Genomic DNA, 15,835 nt, shown 5'->3' with positions numbered 1-15,835 from the left:
CAGGGCTGCCGTTTGCTTTACATCAGTATTCCAGCACTTACATACTTAAACAGTCGTCAGATGGCGACTTAGTCAGCAATCTGGACAATTAAAATGATATAAGCTTTCACAACTCATATTTAACCAACGATAACATAATGGGATGAGTTATCAGTTAGCAATGCTGCGTTTTCAGTTTGTGACTTCTAACTGAAGAAGCTTACTGTTTGTTTGTGTCTTATCCACATGAGACAGAACCAGTGCCTTCATAATAAGCCACATGGACTTTTTCCTTTGTGTTTTTGTATTCATTTACTGCAGCATAAAATTTCACAGCATTGTATAGTATATTCCTACACTTCAAAAGTACAGTACATATTTTATATAATTATTGTTATGTAGTTTTTGGTAGTATTGATAAAAACAATCCTATGACCTTACCAGAAATAAGGATTCTTTGTATTTGTAAATGTGTAGTACACTTCCCAGCTGTGCTTGTGTATTAGGCCAGTGAAGAGAGAGGAAACAGTCCTCCTTAAACGTTTAAGAGTGTGGGTGTGCATGCGTGGAAATGTGATGATGGCTGTACCTGTGCGTTGTGTATTTGCATTTGTGAGGCAGCAACTGCCGCTGTGTGTGTGAGATTAAGCAAGAAGGTGAACCAAAGATTTGCAGAACTACCCAGTTGTAGGAACCCGTAGAGGAGACAGAATACGACAGAGTTTGAAAAGGAATCCTGTCGAGCCCTGGGTACTTCACACACCTTCACTCAGCATCTCCAGTAACCCTCTCAAATGGCCACGTTGTCATTATGACATCATGCCTACTCAGTCTGGTCAGTGTCTCATAGGGACATTACAGGACTTCCGCGGGTGTGGGGGGTTGGGATAGGTTGTCATTATGACATCATGCCTACTCAGTCTGGTCAGTGTCTCATAAGGACATAACAGGGCTTCCGCGGGTGTGGGGGGTTGGGATAGGTTGTCATTATGACATCATGCCTACTCAGTCTGGTCAGTGTCTCATAAGGACATAACAGGGCTTCCGCGGGTGTGGGGGGTTGGGATAGGTTGTCATTATGACATCATGCCTACTCAGTCTGGTCAGTGTCTCATAAGGACATAACAGGGCTTCCGCGGGTGTGGGGGGTTGGGATAGGTTGTCATTATGACATCATGCCTACTCAGTCTGGTCAGTGTCTCATAAGGACATAACAGGGCTTCCGCGGGTGTGGGGGGTTGGGATAGGTTGTGCCCAGGTCGGCTGGTCAGACCCTAGAGGGCAAGGTGTTAGGGGTTCAACCCATACGGTGTTGATCCTGAAGTACCAACGGCCAATAGAGAGGACCATGTTGCTGCTGTCATAACCCTCTTCTTCCTTTTATCATCATTATTGGTCTTTGTTAAAAAAAAAATGGGTAATGATAAATACAATCTTAAAAAAAAAAAAACTTCAGGCTGCTTGAAAAACCCGCCTTTTATTTGTTGTCTTGTCCTTTTTCAGCGGTTTGTTAACAAGAAGTGTGATTAAAAAATAAAATATAAATTGGAAAGATATTGTAGTCTTACCTGCCTCTTTCGCCTCGCTCTCTAGTACCACAGGGAGAAAGAGTGACAGTACACACACACACACACACACATATGTGTACATATATGTGTCTGTGTTTATATATATATATAGAGAGAGAGAGAGAGAGAGAGAGAGAGTATTAAGCAGAACTTAGAACTAGAAAAATATAGAAGGGGTAATGGCTTATGGTAAACGTGTGACATGTCTATGTTATAATTTTACATCACCAGTGTTTAACATGTACATAAATCTGCATGTAAATTTAGGTCAGTGTCAGAATAACGTTTATGGCTCTGCTACGGGCGGAACTACACTTCTTTGTTTTCCAGGGAATGATTTAGTCGACGGAATTGTACGATGTATCAACAGCAGGAGTAATATCTAAGCCGCTGTATTTTACTGCTGTCACTAACTGTGACATTTTAATTTAGCCCCTTTTTCCCTCACTTATGAAAAGGTCTATAAGGACTGTTTTATCGGTAGACCACCGAAATATTAGAGGTCCACTTTACTTACAGAGTACGCCGACAAATTCCAGACGGTCCACTGAATGTCAGTAAGCACAGGAACTCTTTCCCGGGATAAATTATAATCTTTCAGCGACTGATATGACATCTAAACCTACATGCCTAATTGTCGCAAGTGCTGCTCCGCAAGGTAAGCTCTGTAATGGAAGTTTAATCGATTGTTTTAGTTTGTCAGGAAACGGCAGTAAAAGAATCGGTCTTCGGGCTGATCCTGAGCCCAAATCATTTTCAATACGGTTGTATTACCTTCAGACGTTATTTCAGAACGGCCAGTGATAGTTCTGTAATAAGAAATGAAATGTTTTCATCTTGGATGCGTATTAAATTCTGTTCATTGTTCTTCCTCCCCTAGGAGTATCCGCTCGGTCGTTTCACCAGTCATTCACACTCTGTAGTCCCGTTTTCAACCTGCAGATAGCGACACCAGGGGTAAGATAAACAGAGTCTTTGATTAAAAATCAGTAGCAGTAGTCTATTTACTGTCACTATGGACCCGATAACAGGGTGTTAGACTCTTGACCATAAGGTCGATGGCATGATATTCGTTCCGGAAACCAATGCAGATATGGTTGATTCTGGACTGTCCAATCGGCCAGGACAGAGGACTTTGCCGTTGTATCAGGGGAACCATAGCAACCCCTTTTAATGCATTTTGGTGATTCACTCTTTTCAGGTTTAACCCCCCCAGAACATTTGTAAATTTGCTGGTATTCTTCGAAAAATGAGTGAAAAACGGAAGAAAAATGTCGGATGTGATGTCTCTGTTTACCTCATACGGTTGCTCAGAGCCTTCAGAAAGCACACCAGCGGTTTTGGATGTCTGTGTTATGTATGTAATCACGATTGTGTTGTGTTTAGAGTAAATGTGTCTTTTTCTCCACAGGGGAAACCCATAGACTTTGTTGGTGTTGATGACAGCTCTGCAAGATTCGTTCAGGATTTCAGCGTGAAGTCATATGCCACTCCGGCCAAACTGGAGTCCATAGACGGTCAGGTTCACTTACCTGTTTGTGACTTATATTGTGTATTGTGTGTGTATGTGTGCGGGTGTGTGTGCTGTACACTAACACTCCTGTTCCGTCTGCTCTGACCTGCAGGAGCACGTTACCAGGCTCTGCTCATCCCAGACTGCCCTGGTGCCCTGCATGACCTGGCACACAGCGGATCTCTGGCTCGCATCCTGACACACTTCACCTCCCAGCAGAGTGAGACATCGTAATCCCAGTCCCATCTCTCCTCTCTCACCTTCTGTCTGTCTGTCTGTCTGTCTGTCTGTCTATGTGTATCCTTTAACCCCATATACTGTTATCCCTAATAATGGTTTCCTCTATTTGCAGTTTGCAAACTGTAATCCTGTTCTGTAATCCTATGCAGTGTGACTCTATACCAGACTATCCTGTCGTACAAGCGTAATTTTGTATACTGTAATCTGAAGAGTAATATTATCTGTAACAGCTGTGTATTATATGTGTGTATTTGTAACAGCTGTGTGTTATATATGTGTATTTGTAACAGCTGTGTGTTATATGTGTTTTGGTAGAGCCTGTGTGTTATATGTGTGTATTTGTAACAGCTGTGTGTTATGTGTGTATCTGTAACAGCTGTGTGTTATATGTGTGTTTTGGTAGAGCCTGTGTGTTATGTATGTATCTGTAACAGCTGTGTGTTATATGTGTGTTTCGGTAGAGCCTGTGTGTTATATGTGTGTATCTGTAACAGCTGTGTGTTATTTGTGTATCTGTAACAGCTGTATGTTATATGTGTGTATTGGTAGAGCCTGTGTGTGCAGTGGGTCAGGGTGTCTCTGCACTATGCTGTGCTACAGAGGGACAGAGATGGATCTTCATTGGCTATAGCATGACAGGGGTGGGTACCAGCATCGATACAGCCCAATTACCTTTACATACAAAAAAAACCCCAGTTAAATGAAACCGTCTCCACAGAGTTTCAGGCCTACATCTGTTGGTACAAAGAGGGTCAGTCACAACTGATTATGAGTTTGATGCTTTTGTGTGTTCTGAAAAAGGTTGATTCGTTTTAGGATTTTAATCTCTCTTTCTCTCTCAGCCATCTGTGTTTGAGCTCGTGCGTTCTCCTAACTTCGCCAACCTGCCGCTGATTGTGGAGGATTTTGTGAAGGACAGCGGAGGTTCGTACACAGGTGGGTGAAGTCACATTTCTTTACTTAACTTTTCCTCACGTTTCTGTACATCCAGGCCACTCTGACGCGTCCTACAAGCCTTTGCTCTCATACTCCGGATGACTGATACACCTCTGTAGACTTTATGTAATGGGTGAAAAACGTATGCTCCTGGCATCATAATCACTCAGCTTGTTCATGGGCTATTCTGAATGTTAATGTGTTTAAAATACCTCACTCTTTTTGAATTATACGTTCACAAATTCTCTGTTGACTATGCCTCTACCATACTGTTTTTATATTTTCTATATTTCCATACTAAAATTCTACAACTGTTGATTTTAAAGTAGTGGTTGTGAAAATCGTTAATGCCTAGTTTTGTTTTGATCGGTAACCTAGCTAGCAAAGAGGACGCGGTGCATGTGGTTCTGGATCGCCACCTAGTGACAGGACAGAATATTGAGTCAACTACCGTCGCAGTGAACAACCTGATTCTGCTGTGTAACAGCAGGTAAAAAACAAAAACAAAACAAAAGCCCCACACACGCACACACTCACACACAGTTAAGGCCAGGTGTGTGTGTGTGTGTGGCAACTCAGTTCACCAACGAGCTGCATTTTCCACAAGGAATGCAGAGCAGTGAGGGTTTCTATGGGAAAACAAATGTACTTTCACATTCTACCAAAAAATTCCATCAGAGTGGGCTGGGCCCTGTGGCAGACCACGCCCCCAACCCCACCCCACCCCTCCTTCAAAGCAGGTGGAGCAGCCGGTATCTCTGGCTAAGATGTCTGTTGATTTTAGTATTCATTGCCTGATAAGCTCTTCCCTAAGCAGCCTGAAGTTCAGCTTGAAGAAACCAATCATTTGTTAAATTTCCTACTTGAAAGCTTGTATTGATTTTGCATTATGTATTTTCTGTTATTTTTCTATCAGTGTGTGTGTGTATCATGAGTGTTACCATGGTTTGACTCCTGAGTTTACACTGTTAAAATGTTCTGAATTGTGGTGCTGTATTTCTTGGAACATAAAGAAGGAGCAGTGAAAATGAGAATATACCTATTTCCTGTTCCATCCTCCTACAGGAAGTCATGTGGTTGTTGGTATGACAACACCGCATGGCTAGCATTAAATGCAGCGAACGATATCTAAACACGATCAGGTGTTGGACGTATTTTGGGATATGGTTTAGATCATTACTAAAGCTGCAGCCAAAAACTTGTTTTGTTTTTCAGTATCACAGAAGTCATCTCCAGTTATCGCTGTATGATCAGAAAACCAATGAATGTTACGTGTATAAAACTTTGTTGATTAAGGTGTTATATGTGAAGGGACCATTCTGCATTTATGATAAAAAAAAATGTTAAGCTAATTAAATTGCACTTCATTACGACCTTAAGCTTTGTCCTTTGAATTTTTCTTTTGACATTTTTTCATACAGGATATTTTAAAAAAAGCACAAGACTTCTATGTCTTTTCCTACTGATTTCTAACTCTACCGTACTGACCCAGTCAAGCGAGATTTTTGTTCTGCCATGAGAGAGAGATTTGTTCACAGAAAGGTCATAACAGAATAGAAACACAGAAACATACAAACATGAAATGAAAAAAAGACCTCGATTTAGTGTGTAATTCTGGCCAGACCAGAAACTGTACCGAAAATAATTTTATTTTATTATCATGCTCAGTACCGTCACTGTATGAGGAACATACATGAATGGATCCAACTGTGAGAGACTGGAAGATCTGTAACAGTGTGTATGTGTGTGTGTGTGTGTGTGTGTGTTTGTGTGTAGTGCCAATCCAGGGACTCAGAAAAGGTCATAGAAATAGTCCAGCCCTTGTCCCAGTTCCCACATGGAAATCCCAGTGCCCAGCTCTGCCGCCAGAGAAATGCGCAGCTGGAGAGACTACATGGATACACACAGACAGAGAGAGAGAGACAGACAGACAGACAGACAGAGAGAGAGAGAGAGAGAGAGAGGGAAAACAACAGCAATTTTACACAGAGCCATGTAATTTCTTTTTCCATCACTCAATCACTCATTCTTACCACAACATCTCTTTGATTCAAAAGTGAAGTCTTACCTTTAGAGAAGGGTAATACACCACATGCTTCACTCCATTATTCCTGCAACACAAAGAACAGCACGCTTAACTCCATTACTCCTCCAACACAAAGAACAACACACTTAACTCCATTACTCCTCCAACACAAAGAACAACACACTTAACTCCATTACTCCTCCAACACAAAGAACACCACGCTTAACTCCATTACTCCTCCAACACAAAGAACACCACGCTTAACTCCATTACTCCTCCAACACAAAGAACACCACGCTTAACTCCATTACTCTTCCAACACAAAGAACACCACGCTTAACTCCATTACTCCTCCAACACAAAGAACACCACGCTCAACTCCATTACTCTTCCAACACAAAGAACACTACGCTTAACTCCATTACTCCTTCAACACAAAGAACACTACGCTTAACTCCATTACTCCTCCAACACAAAGAACACTACGCTTAACTCCATTACTCTTCCAACACAAAGAACACTACGCTTAACTCCATTACTCCTCCAACACAAAGAACACTACGCTTAACTCCATTATTCCTCCAACACAAAGAACACCACGCTTAACTCCATTACTCTTCCAACACAAAGAACACTACGCTTAACTCCATTACTCTTCCAACACAAAGAACACTACGCTTAACTCCATTACTCCTCCAACACAAAGAACAACACACTTAACTCCATTACTCCTCCAACACAAAGAACACCACGCTTAACTCCATTACTCTTCCAACACAAAGAACACTACGCTTAACTCCATTACTCCTCCAACACAAAGAACACTACGCTTAACTCCATTACTCCTCCAACACAAAGAACACCACGCTTAACTCCATTACTCCTCCAACACAAAGAACACTACGCTTAACTCCATTACTCTTCCAACACAAAGAACACTACGCTTAACTCCATTACTCCTCCAACACAAAGAACACCACGCTTAACTCCATTACTCTTCCAACACAAAGAACACCACGCTTAACTCCATTACTCTTCCAACACAAAGAACACTACGCTTAACTCCATTACTCTTCCAACACAAAGAACACTACGCTTAACTCCATTACTCCTCCAACACAAAGAACACCACGCTTAACTCCATTACTCTTCCAACACAAAGAACACTACGCTTAACTCCATTACTCTTCCAACACAAAGAACACTACGCTTAACTCCATTACTCCTCCAACACAAAGAACACCACGCTTAACTCCATTACTCCTCCAACACAAAGAACACCACGCTTAACTCCATTACTCTTCCAACACAAAGAACACTACGCTTAACTCCATTACTCTTCCAACACAAAGAACACTACGCTTAACTCCATTACTCCTCCAACACAAAGAACAACACACTTAACTCCATTACTCTTCCAACACAAAGAACACCACGCTTAACTCCATTACTCCTCCAACACAAAGAACACCACGCTTAACTCCATTACTCCTCCAACACAAAGAACACCACGCTTAACTCCATTACTCTTCCAACACAAAGAACTCCACGCTTAACTCCATTACTCCTCCAACACAAAGAACACTACGCTTAACTCCATTACTCTTCCAACACAAAGAACACTATGCTTAACTCCATTACTCTTCCAACACAAAGAACACCACGCTTAACTCCATCACTCTTCCAACACAAAGAACACTACGCTTAACTCCATTACTCTTCCAACGCAAAGAACACTACGCTTAACTCCATTACTCCTCCAACACAAAGAACAACACACTTAACTCCATTACTCCTCCAACACAAAGAACAACACGCTTAACTCCATTACTCTTCCAACACAAAGAACACTACGCTTAACTCCATTACTCTTCCAACACAAAGAACACCACGCTTAACTCCATTACTCCTCCAACACAAAGAACACCACGCTTAACTCCATTACTCCTCCAACACAAAGAACAACACGCTTAACTCCATTACTCTTCCAACACAAAGAACACCACGCTTAACTCCATTACTCTTCCAACACAAAGAACACCACGCTTAACTCCATTACTCTTCCAACACAAAGAACAACACGCTTAACTCCATTACTCTTCCAACACAAAGAACACTACGCTTAACTCCATTACTCTTCCAACACAAAGAACACCACGCTTAACTCCATTACTCCTCCAACACAAAGAACACTACGCTTAACTCCATTACTCCTCCAACACAAAGAACACTACGCTTAACTCCATTACTCCTCCAACACAAAGAACACTACGCTTAACTCCATTACTCTTCCAACACAAAGAACACTACGCTTAACTCCATTACTCTTCCAACACAAAGAACACTACGCTTAACTCCATTACTCCTCCAACACAAAGAACAACATGCTTAACTCCATTATTCCTGCAACACAAAGAACAACATGCTTAACTCCATTACTCCTCCAACACAAAGAGCCAGAGGAACCAGTGTCCGTCAAACACTGAAATTCCAAAATATCAGCGTGATCGTGAGAGCGGGACTTTACGTCGCGGATTAAAACGCGGCTGTGACGTTTTGCCAACGGTTGCTAAGCACCGTCCTGTTTCCCAGGACTCAGCTGATTAATCATTCATTCATGTTTAAGGATCATGGTGTTCCAATGACTAACCTTTTGTAGGTAAAGTAGTGTTCCCCTGCATACTCATCCCAAAGCAGTTTGGGCCTCAGCTCCCGCAGTAACTCAGTGTACCTGCAGAGGAACAAAACAGACACGGAACCTCAGAGGAACACACAGATAAATCATATATGCTATTATATATTCATATTCTACAGCTCAAGATACAATTTGTTTACTGTGGTGACGTGAAGTAGATATATTTTTATGATTCTGTCTCTCTCTCTCTCTTGCTTTCTCTCTCTCTCTCACACACACACACTCTGTGCTGTGACCAGGTAAGCGGATCTGGGCTGATTTGACAGTTGTATGTAAGGTTAGTTTACTTTGATGCACTGCGGCGACTTTAACTAGGAGCCTCTCGACTTCTGCATATATACAGAACACATTGACTCTGGTCATACTGTGTAACTGTTGTGATATATCATATATTGTCCTGCTGCCAATCACTATATATGAAATGTAGCCATAATGAAAACATACATCTACAAAGCAACTACACTGTAATAACAATGGTAGTTTATGCATTAATAAACAAGTGTAGAGGGACACTCAAAAAAGGGGGTGGGGGTGGGGGTGGGGGGGGGTCTATGTATTCTTGACTTAGGAGTTGAAGCCATACCTGCCCCCCAGCAGTGGTTCTGCTCCTCCGTGAGTGGAAAAGTCCAGTCCGTAGAGGTTGAGGCCCAACAGGATCTTATGTCTCCACTGGGTCTGTGGTGCCAGGCTCAGCACACACTCTCTCATCCAGGGCAGGGGTGAGCTGGGACCAGGCCTACCACACAGCCAGGCAGGAGAATCAAACAAAGTGATTACACAGTGATGTCACAGAGGGTTGTCATGGATACGTGAGTTAGCAACTAATGGAATATGATTTTTTTTTTTTTTTTTTACCTATGAGGTTCTGATGACATTCATAGATTTAAAAATGCATGTATCTCTGTTTACACTAGTGAATAATTATGCCTGATTGCAGTCAAGTTAACTGAGAATGTGGTGTGGTGACTATAGGACCTGCCAGGGCTGGAGTAGTCATAGGTCATCAGGCTGAATGCATCCACTACAGGAGCCAACTTCTCAAACTCCTCTCTTCCAAACATACCAGGCTGACCCGACCTGACCCGTTAAACAGACATATTCATTAACAAAGGCACAGATAAACAAAACATCACCAGCAAACCGGCTCACCACACAGCGAAACGCAAAGGGACTGTCTATAAAACTGAAGTACACTATAAATATGACTGTAAGACATGACAGTTAAAACCTTGTGTGTGTGTGTGTGTGAGGTTTACCCTGGAGCAATAGGAGGAGGGATGACCAGAACACAGGTCATTTTCTCGGCCTTCAGAAACTCACACAAATGTGTTACAAGATGGACCAGTTCCCTGTACAACACAGAAATGGAATGAGAGAGAGACTACACACAGTTATTGAACACACATACACACACACACACACACACACACACACTCACACACCTTCTTAGACTCACTTTCTCTTGCTTCCTCCCAGTTGGCTCCACACCTCTATCGTGTAGCCATCAAACCCCTCACTCTGTGCATTAAAAAAAAAGTCAAAGTCTGTCACATAAAGTAACCATCTCTCATCACCACATGAGCTAGACAGGAAGTCTCTGTTTTACGCCTCTGTGATGACCAGCCTCTTCACCTCAAAGCCTGAGTGGCAGAACCCGACTGATGTAATGTTAAACAGACTGGGATAAGTAATACACAGAGACCCAATCAGACTGATGTGATGTTAAACAGACTGTGATAGGTAATACACAGAGACCCAATCAGACTGATGTGATGTTAAACACAGTGGGATAAGTAATACACAGAGACCCAATCAGACTGATGTGATGTTAAACAGACTGTGATAGGTAATACACAGAGACTGAACCCGACTGATGTGATGTTAAACAGACTGTGATAGGTAATACACAGAGACTGAACCCGACTGATGCGATGTTAAACAGACTGTGATAGGTAATACACAGAGACTGAACCCAACTGATGTGATGTTAAACAGACTGTGATAGGTAATATACACAAGCTCTATGTACCTTTGCTACTTCCACTGCTTCTCTACCCAGTTCCTCTATCTCATCTTCGCTGTCTAACACACTCATGTAGTCCTGGTACGACCAGCCATCAAACAACAGACGGGGCACTGGGGGACAGGGATGGGAGGAGAGAGAGAGAGAGAGAGAGATTTTATAGTCACCCATGCGATAATGCCCAAACACGCCAAAACACACTGAGCACATAATATCTAAATGCACGACAGACAAGCAAGAGTTAAACTCACAAGAGTTAAACTCACAAGAGTTAAACAAGCGAGAGTTAAACTCACATATTTTATTTTTTCGGTTGGCTTTCCTCACAGCTTTAACCCAACCTGAAAAAAAGAAAACAAAAAAAAACAAAAAACAAAAAAAACAAAGAAGAATTAAACTGTCAACTTTTAATGTAAAGCCTGAGAACCGATCACATTGAAGAGCAACGTTGATGTGCTTGTGATGATTCACAACACTGGTGATAAAACACTATAAAATATTCAGCATTGTAAGCTTTCAGATTTCTCAAGCAGAAAGGGCCCTGCTGTTAGCACACGCTTGGTGTTGTCAGACAGATGAGGGAGGAATGTGTGTGTGCGTGTGTGTGTGTGTGTGTGTGTGGGTGTGTGTGTGTGTGCGTGGTTACCTGGGTCGTGGTCATGTAAGCCTGTGATGTGGAAGCTCTCTGGCCCCCTGCGTCTTATCTGCAGCCACACTGGAGATACTGAGGTCAGCTTGGGTCCAAACACCTTAGCAATGTCGTACCCATGAGAGTTCCACTGAGAGAGAGAGAGAAGGAAGGAGGGAGAGGGAGGGAGAGAGAGAGAGAGAGGGAGGGAGAGAGAGAGAGAGAGAAAGAGAGAGAGAGAGAGAGAGAGAGAGAGAGGGGGAGAGAGAGAGAGAGAGAAAGAGAGAGGGGGGGGGGGGGGGGAGGGAGAGAGAGACCCAATGTTTGTTAATTCAACTCTTTTGTAAAACAGACTCTCTTTGTTTCTTATTTAATGTGAGATACAGACCTGCAGAATCAAATCATCATTAGAATACTCAATAAGTCATTGATTCATATACATACAGAAAGTCTTATGGTCAAAACCCAGTTCAAATTACCCAGGAATTATCCTAGACATCCATTTCCAGTATATCAGTAGAGGCTGTGTACATTGAGGGAAACGATTCAACTAGTGAAGTAAATATGGTCTTTGGAAAAAAAAAGGATCTGGTCCTAAGCTCTTAAATGGCCTTGCTTTGACCTCACTTAGACTCACAGGTGTGATGTATCCTTGAACGGCACCATGGAAATTACGGGTTGATATGACATGAGGACAGTATCTCTTCTCTTCTCTCACGACATCTCTCCACTGAGGATCCGTTACTACCAGACCTCTCTCCTGCACAGGCTTGTCTGGGACTGACGTCTGGAACAAACAAACAAACAAACACACACACACATACACACACACAGAGCAATCAAAAGGCATCAGTCATTGTGTGCATTGTGTGAAATCAGTATTTAAAACACACACACACACACACACACACAGCCCTGTGACTGTGAAACATGAAGGTATCAGCTATTCTAAAAGTGTAAATCCTCATTCTGGGGATGAAGAGGTCGTGCAAATTTCCTGGGCTGAGTGAAGATTAAATCCCATGGGATGATTCTCACCTCAGTTTCCTGAGCCTTGGCAGACTTTTTAGCATCTGTCTTCGATAGTGTGCCACGGACAGCAGACACAGAAACGGACAGGAACAGAAGAGCCGACAACGTTCTCATCTTAATTTCTATAGAAAGGAAACCACATCTAAAATTTTCACCGAAACCTTTTTGATTTTGGTTTTAACTTCAACAAGTGCAGAAATCTAAGGTCAAATCAACCGACTCTGGTTCGTCCCGGAACAAAGTAATCGGTATGTATCTCTGCATGTGTGACAGAAAGATGATCTGTCAACACAAACTTCCGCATGGTGGTTTTAAGTAAAGATTTTTCAAAAAGATATTGCTCCAACGTATTAAACCAAGGATTGCACATTAACCACATTTCCTGGACAGTGAAGCACACCAAGCACAGGTTGCACAGAGAGAGAAAAAAAAACGTCACTGTCAGTCGTTACCCGATTAGCGTTCACCACTTGGTATACACCTGTACTGTAGTTCAACTCCAACGTAACGTAGCCAGTTTTGACAGTTCGTTAGGTACATAACCAACGCAAGATACTCATAGGATCATTAAATAAAATATATAAAATATTCGACACTGCAACACTCACCCAGTATTTTCACACGGTAAATGTTCACTATCTGTTATAACACGGTTCCTCGTAGAAACGCATTGCACCATCTCCACGCTGACAGTTCAAGCCAGCCTGTTCGTGGCAATCGGGCAAATTAGATTCTCTACTAGGATACTGTGTGTATCATGTGATCTTATGGATGTACTTCCTCTTTTCAAAATAAAAGTCTCTTCCACATGTTCTGTAAAAATATCAGCGAAATTACTCAACAGTTTTTTATTATATTAGTGTATTATTAAAATATTAGTATATTATTAAAAAACAACCAAAACAAAGACACAAAACCCCCCAAAGCAATAAAAACGCATGTCCCCCCTCCCCTCCCCAAAACAACAACAACAACAGCCCTACATCAAATTTACCTCTGCTGGATCCTTAAAGAATCCTTTTAAAAACTCCTTCTTGAAATGACAAGAAATAAATGACTGAAATCTTGGTCTTAAAAAGAACCCCAGAGAAGCCCTTCTTCAAAACAGAGCTCTGCAAAAGATAACGCAAATGGTTCTAGGTCACCTTACCATTTCAAGGGGAACCCTTGTGGAATCCTTATTTCTGGGAGTTTAAGTCTCCCATACAGGGGAAATAACTGACACAGTGCCTCTACTAAGATAGCATGATTAACAGTGGGGGACAGGCTGTGCGGCTCGAAGGCACACTTTGTTATAACAGAAGCACACTCAAAAAAAAATATTTGTATTCTTTGGATTCTTTAGAGGGAGAGATGGCACATATTTCCATCATGATAAACAGTTTCTGTTGTAAAATGTCTGTTTCAAATAAGATTGTGCAACTGTTCATGTATCTGGGATCAGCTCATCATATCTGGGATCAGCTCATTGTATCTGGGATCAGCTCATCGTATCTGGGATCAGCTCATTGTGCTCCCAGTCTTCCAGAGTTCATATCTTTAAAAGCATTTTAAGCCATCGGATGTAGTAAACGGTGCATGTACTGAATAAGCATTGACTAAGCTGACTGATAATATTAGACTATGTGCAGGTGTTGTACAAATTCTAAGGCAGATGCAACAGCAGAAAGACTTTTAGGGTTCAGTAAGTTTATGTGTTATGACTCTTACTTTTAATTTCTATAGACGATGTGTACAACATCCTAACCGAGCGTTACGCAGAGGTGTGTAGTATATAGTGCTCCATTCTGGTTGTGTTGAAACATTACACAGCATAACCTTCACTCTACCTGACGATTCATATTTCATTGCATCACGGTCTCATATTTCAGTGTCGCCACTTTAGAGCCAAAGGAAGCCCATTCCTCTTGATGAAGCATGACAGCTCAGCACAAAAACACAATCATACCACAGAGTTAACACAGAAACACCCACGGTCCCATGACCACAGGAAACAGAAAGGTGAAAATGGTGAAAACGGTGAAAACGAGATGACTTTACCTTCCTTGGTTCGCTGCTTTTTACCCATAACGCTTTGTTCTGTGTTAAACTTTGTTCACTGATAAATTATTAAATATGCTATCATTGTTGCTAGTGTAGCTGATTGGTTTAGTACCTGTATATCTGTATGTCTATTTTTGTGTACTTGCCAAACTATTCATGAACTGATTACATTCTACAAATAAATAAGCAGACAAAAAGGAGTAATGTAACACTGTATGTATGCTTTGGTAAAGCAAAGCAAAATATAGCTGAAAAGGAGCTGAAGTTTGTACTGTGGGAGTTGTATATTCGAATGCAACAGTATGAAACACATTAACAGACTCGTACAGGCCTCAGGATAACAGGTTTCAGCCAAAGTTTTCAAGGTGAAACAACGTCCATATTAGACAATTGTGCGAAGACCTAATACTTCGCCTAATATTCCCACCATCTTACCAATGTGAACAAGGGAAAACGTGAGAACAGGAAAGAAAAAGCGGAGGAACATTTTAATGAAGTTTCAAAGAAATGTTTCCTTTCAAATACAAAATTAAAAAAAAAACCATTATTTTGCTTTGAATTTACTGCATTTTATGCTGGTTTAAAAAGGATTTCAGCTCTATAAGCTTCAATTACACTCAAATCGCCCAGAAGTTTCATTATATAAATTTGAATTCTCCGTTGTAACAGTTCATCTTTCTCTTGATTCTTGAGATGTGTGTCTCCCTGCCAGCATAATGAGTCAACTCCATGTCCTCTCAGTGCCATTACATTCAGCCCTGTAAACAAACGCAGTGACTACACAATAAAAGCATTCAATCGGCATTGGGCCAATCAGCACACAGTATGACTGTCAGGTTCCATAAAAATGACCTTATAAGGATTTGACTTCACTACCGCGTTTCAGAACTAATTTTAGGGGGACAATGCCTGACCCACAGACTGTTCTGTCACTCAGTACAACAGGTACAGGTCTGTTCATCCCGTTCTTAAAGAATGTTATCATATAGTGTGTAAGAAACTGCTGACTACTGATGAGGGGGCAAAACTTGAGAAATTAAAGCACAAACACTCCTCTGACCTGAAAAATCCTGTTTTTCTATGTTGCATCTACAACCCAGGCGACAAAACAGCAGCTGACAACAAATCCCTAAGTAAGCAGAGAGGTGCAAA

General features: G+C 41.6%; 2 protein-coding genes across 3 annotated transcripts; one reads left to right on the top strand and one right to left on the bottom strand.

Moving 5' to 3' along the window:
* Positions 1-1,945: 1,945 nt before the first annotated feature.
* On the top strand, positions 1,946-4,763 carry gatd1 (glutamine amidotransferase class 1 domain containing 1). 2 transcript variants are annotated; one of them, XM_030790665.1, is made up of 7 exons: positions 1,946-2,205; positions 2,428-2,504; positions 2,959-3,064; positions 3,173-3,280; positions 3,850-3,941; positions 4,143-4,236; positions 4,615-4,763. In XM_030790665.1, exons 1-7 carry the CDS (start codon positions 2,157-2,159, stop codon positions 4,728-4,730), a joined length of 642 nt encoding a protein of 213 aa, XP_030646525.1. In that variant the 5' UTR covers positions 1,946-2,156; the 3' UTR covers positions 4,731-4,763. The 2 variants fall into 2 exon arrangements, with proteins under 2 accessions (XP_030646525.1, XP_030646526.1); XM_030790666.1 differs by lacking the exon at positions 3,173-3,280.
* A 1,082-nt stretch (positions 4,764-5,845) lies between these two features.
* On the bottom strand, positions 5,846-13,354 carry chid1 (chitinase domain containing 1). Its single transcript, XM_030790171.1, has 13 exons — positions 13,249-13,354; positions 12,647-12,762; positions 12,246-12,395; positions 11,627-11,759; positions 11,277-11,321; positions 10,987-11,093; positions 10,414-10,475; positions 10,214-10,306; positions 9,933-10,034; positions 9,541-9,693; positions 8,913-8,993; positions 6,305-6,347; positions 5,846-6,126 (listed from the first exon to the last, which is right to left on the bottom strand). Exons 2-13 carry the CDS (start codon positions 12,752-12,754, stop codon positions 6,028-6,030), a joined length of 1,176 nt encoding a protein of 391 aa, XP_030646031.1. The 5' UTR covers positions 12,755-12,762; positions 13,249-13,354; the 3' UTR covers positions 5,846-6,027.
* Positions 13,355-15,835: the final 2,481 nt, after the last annotated feature.

Source organism: Chanos chanos, chromosome 13 (genome assembly GCF_902362185.1).
Source record: "Chanos chanos chromosome 13, fChaCha1.1, whole genome shotgun sequence".
Classification (NCBI taxonomy): domain Eukaryota; kingdom Metazoa; phylum Chordata; class Actinopteri; order Gonorynchiformes; family Chanidae; genus Chanos; species Chanos chanos.
This window is presented reverse-complemented; position numbering and strand designations above follow the sequence as displayed.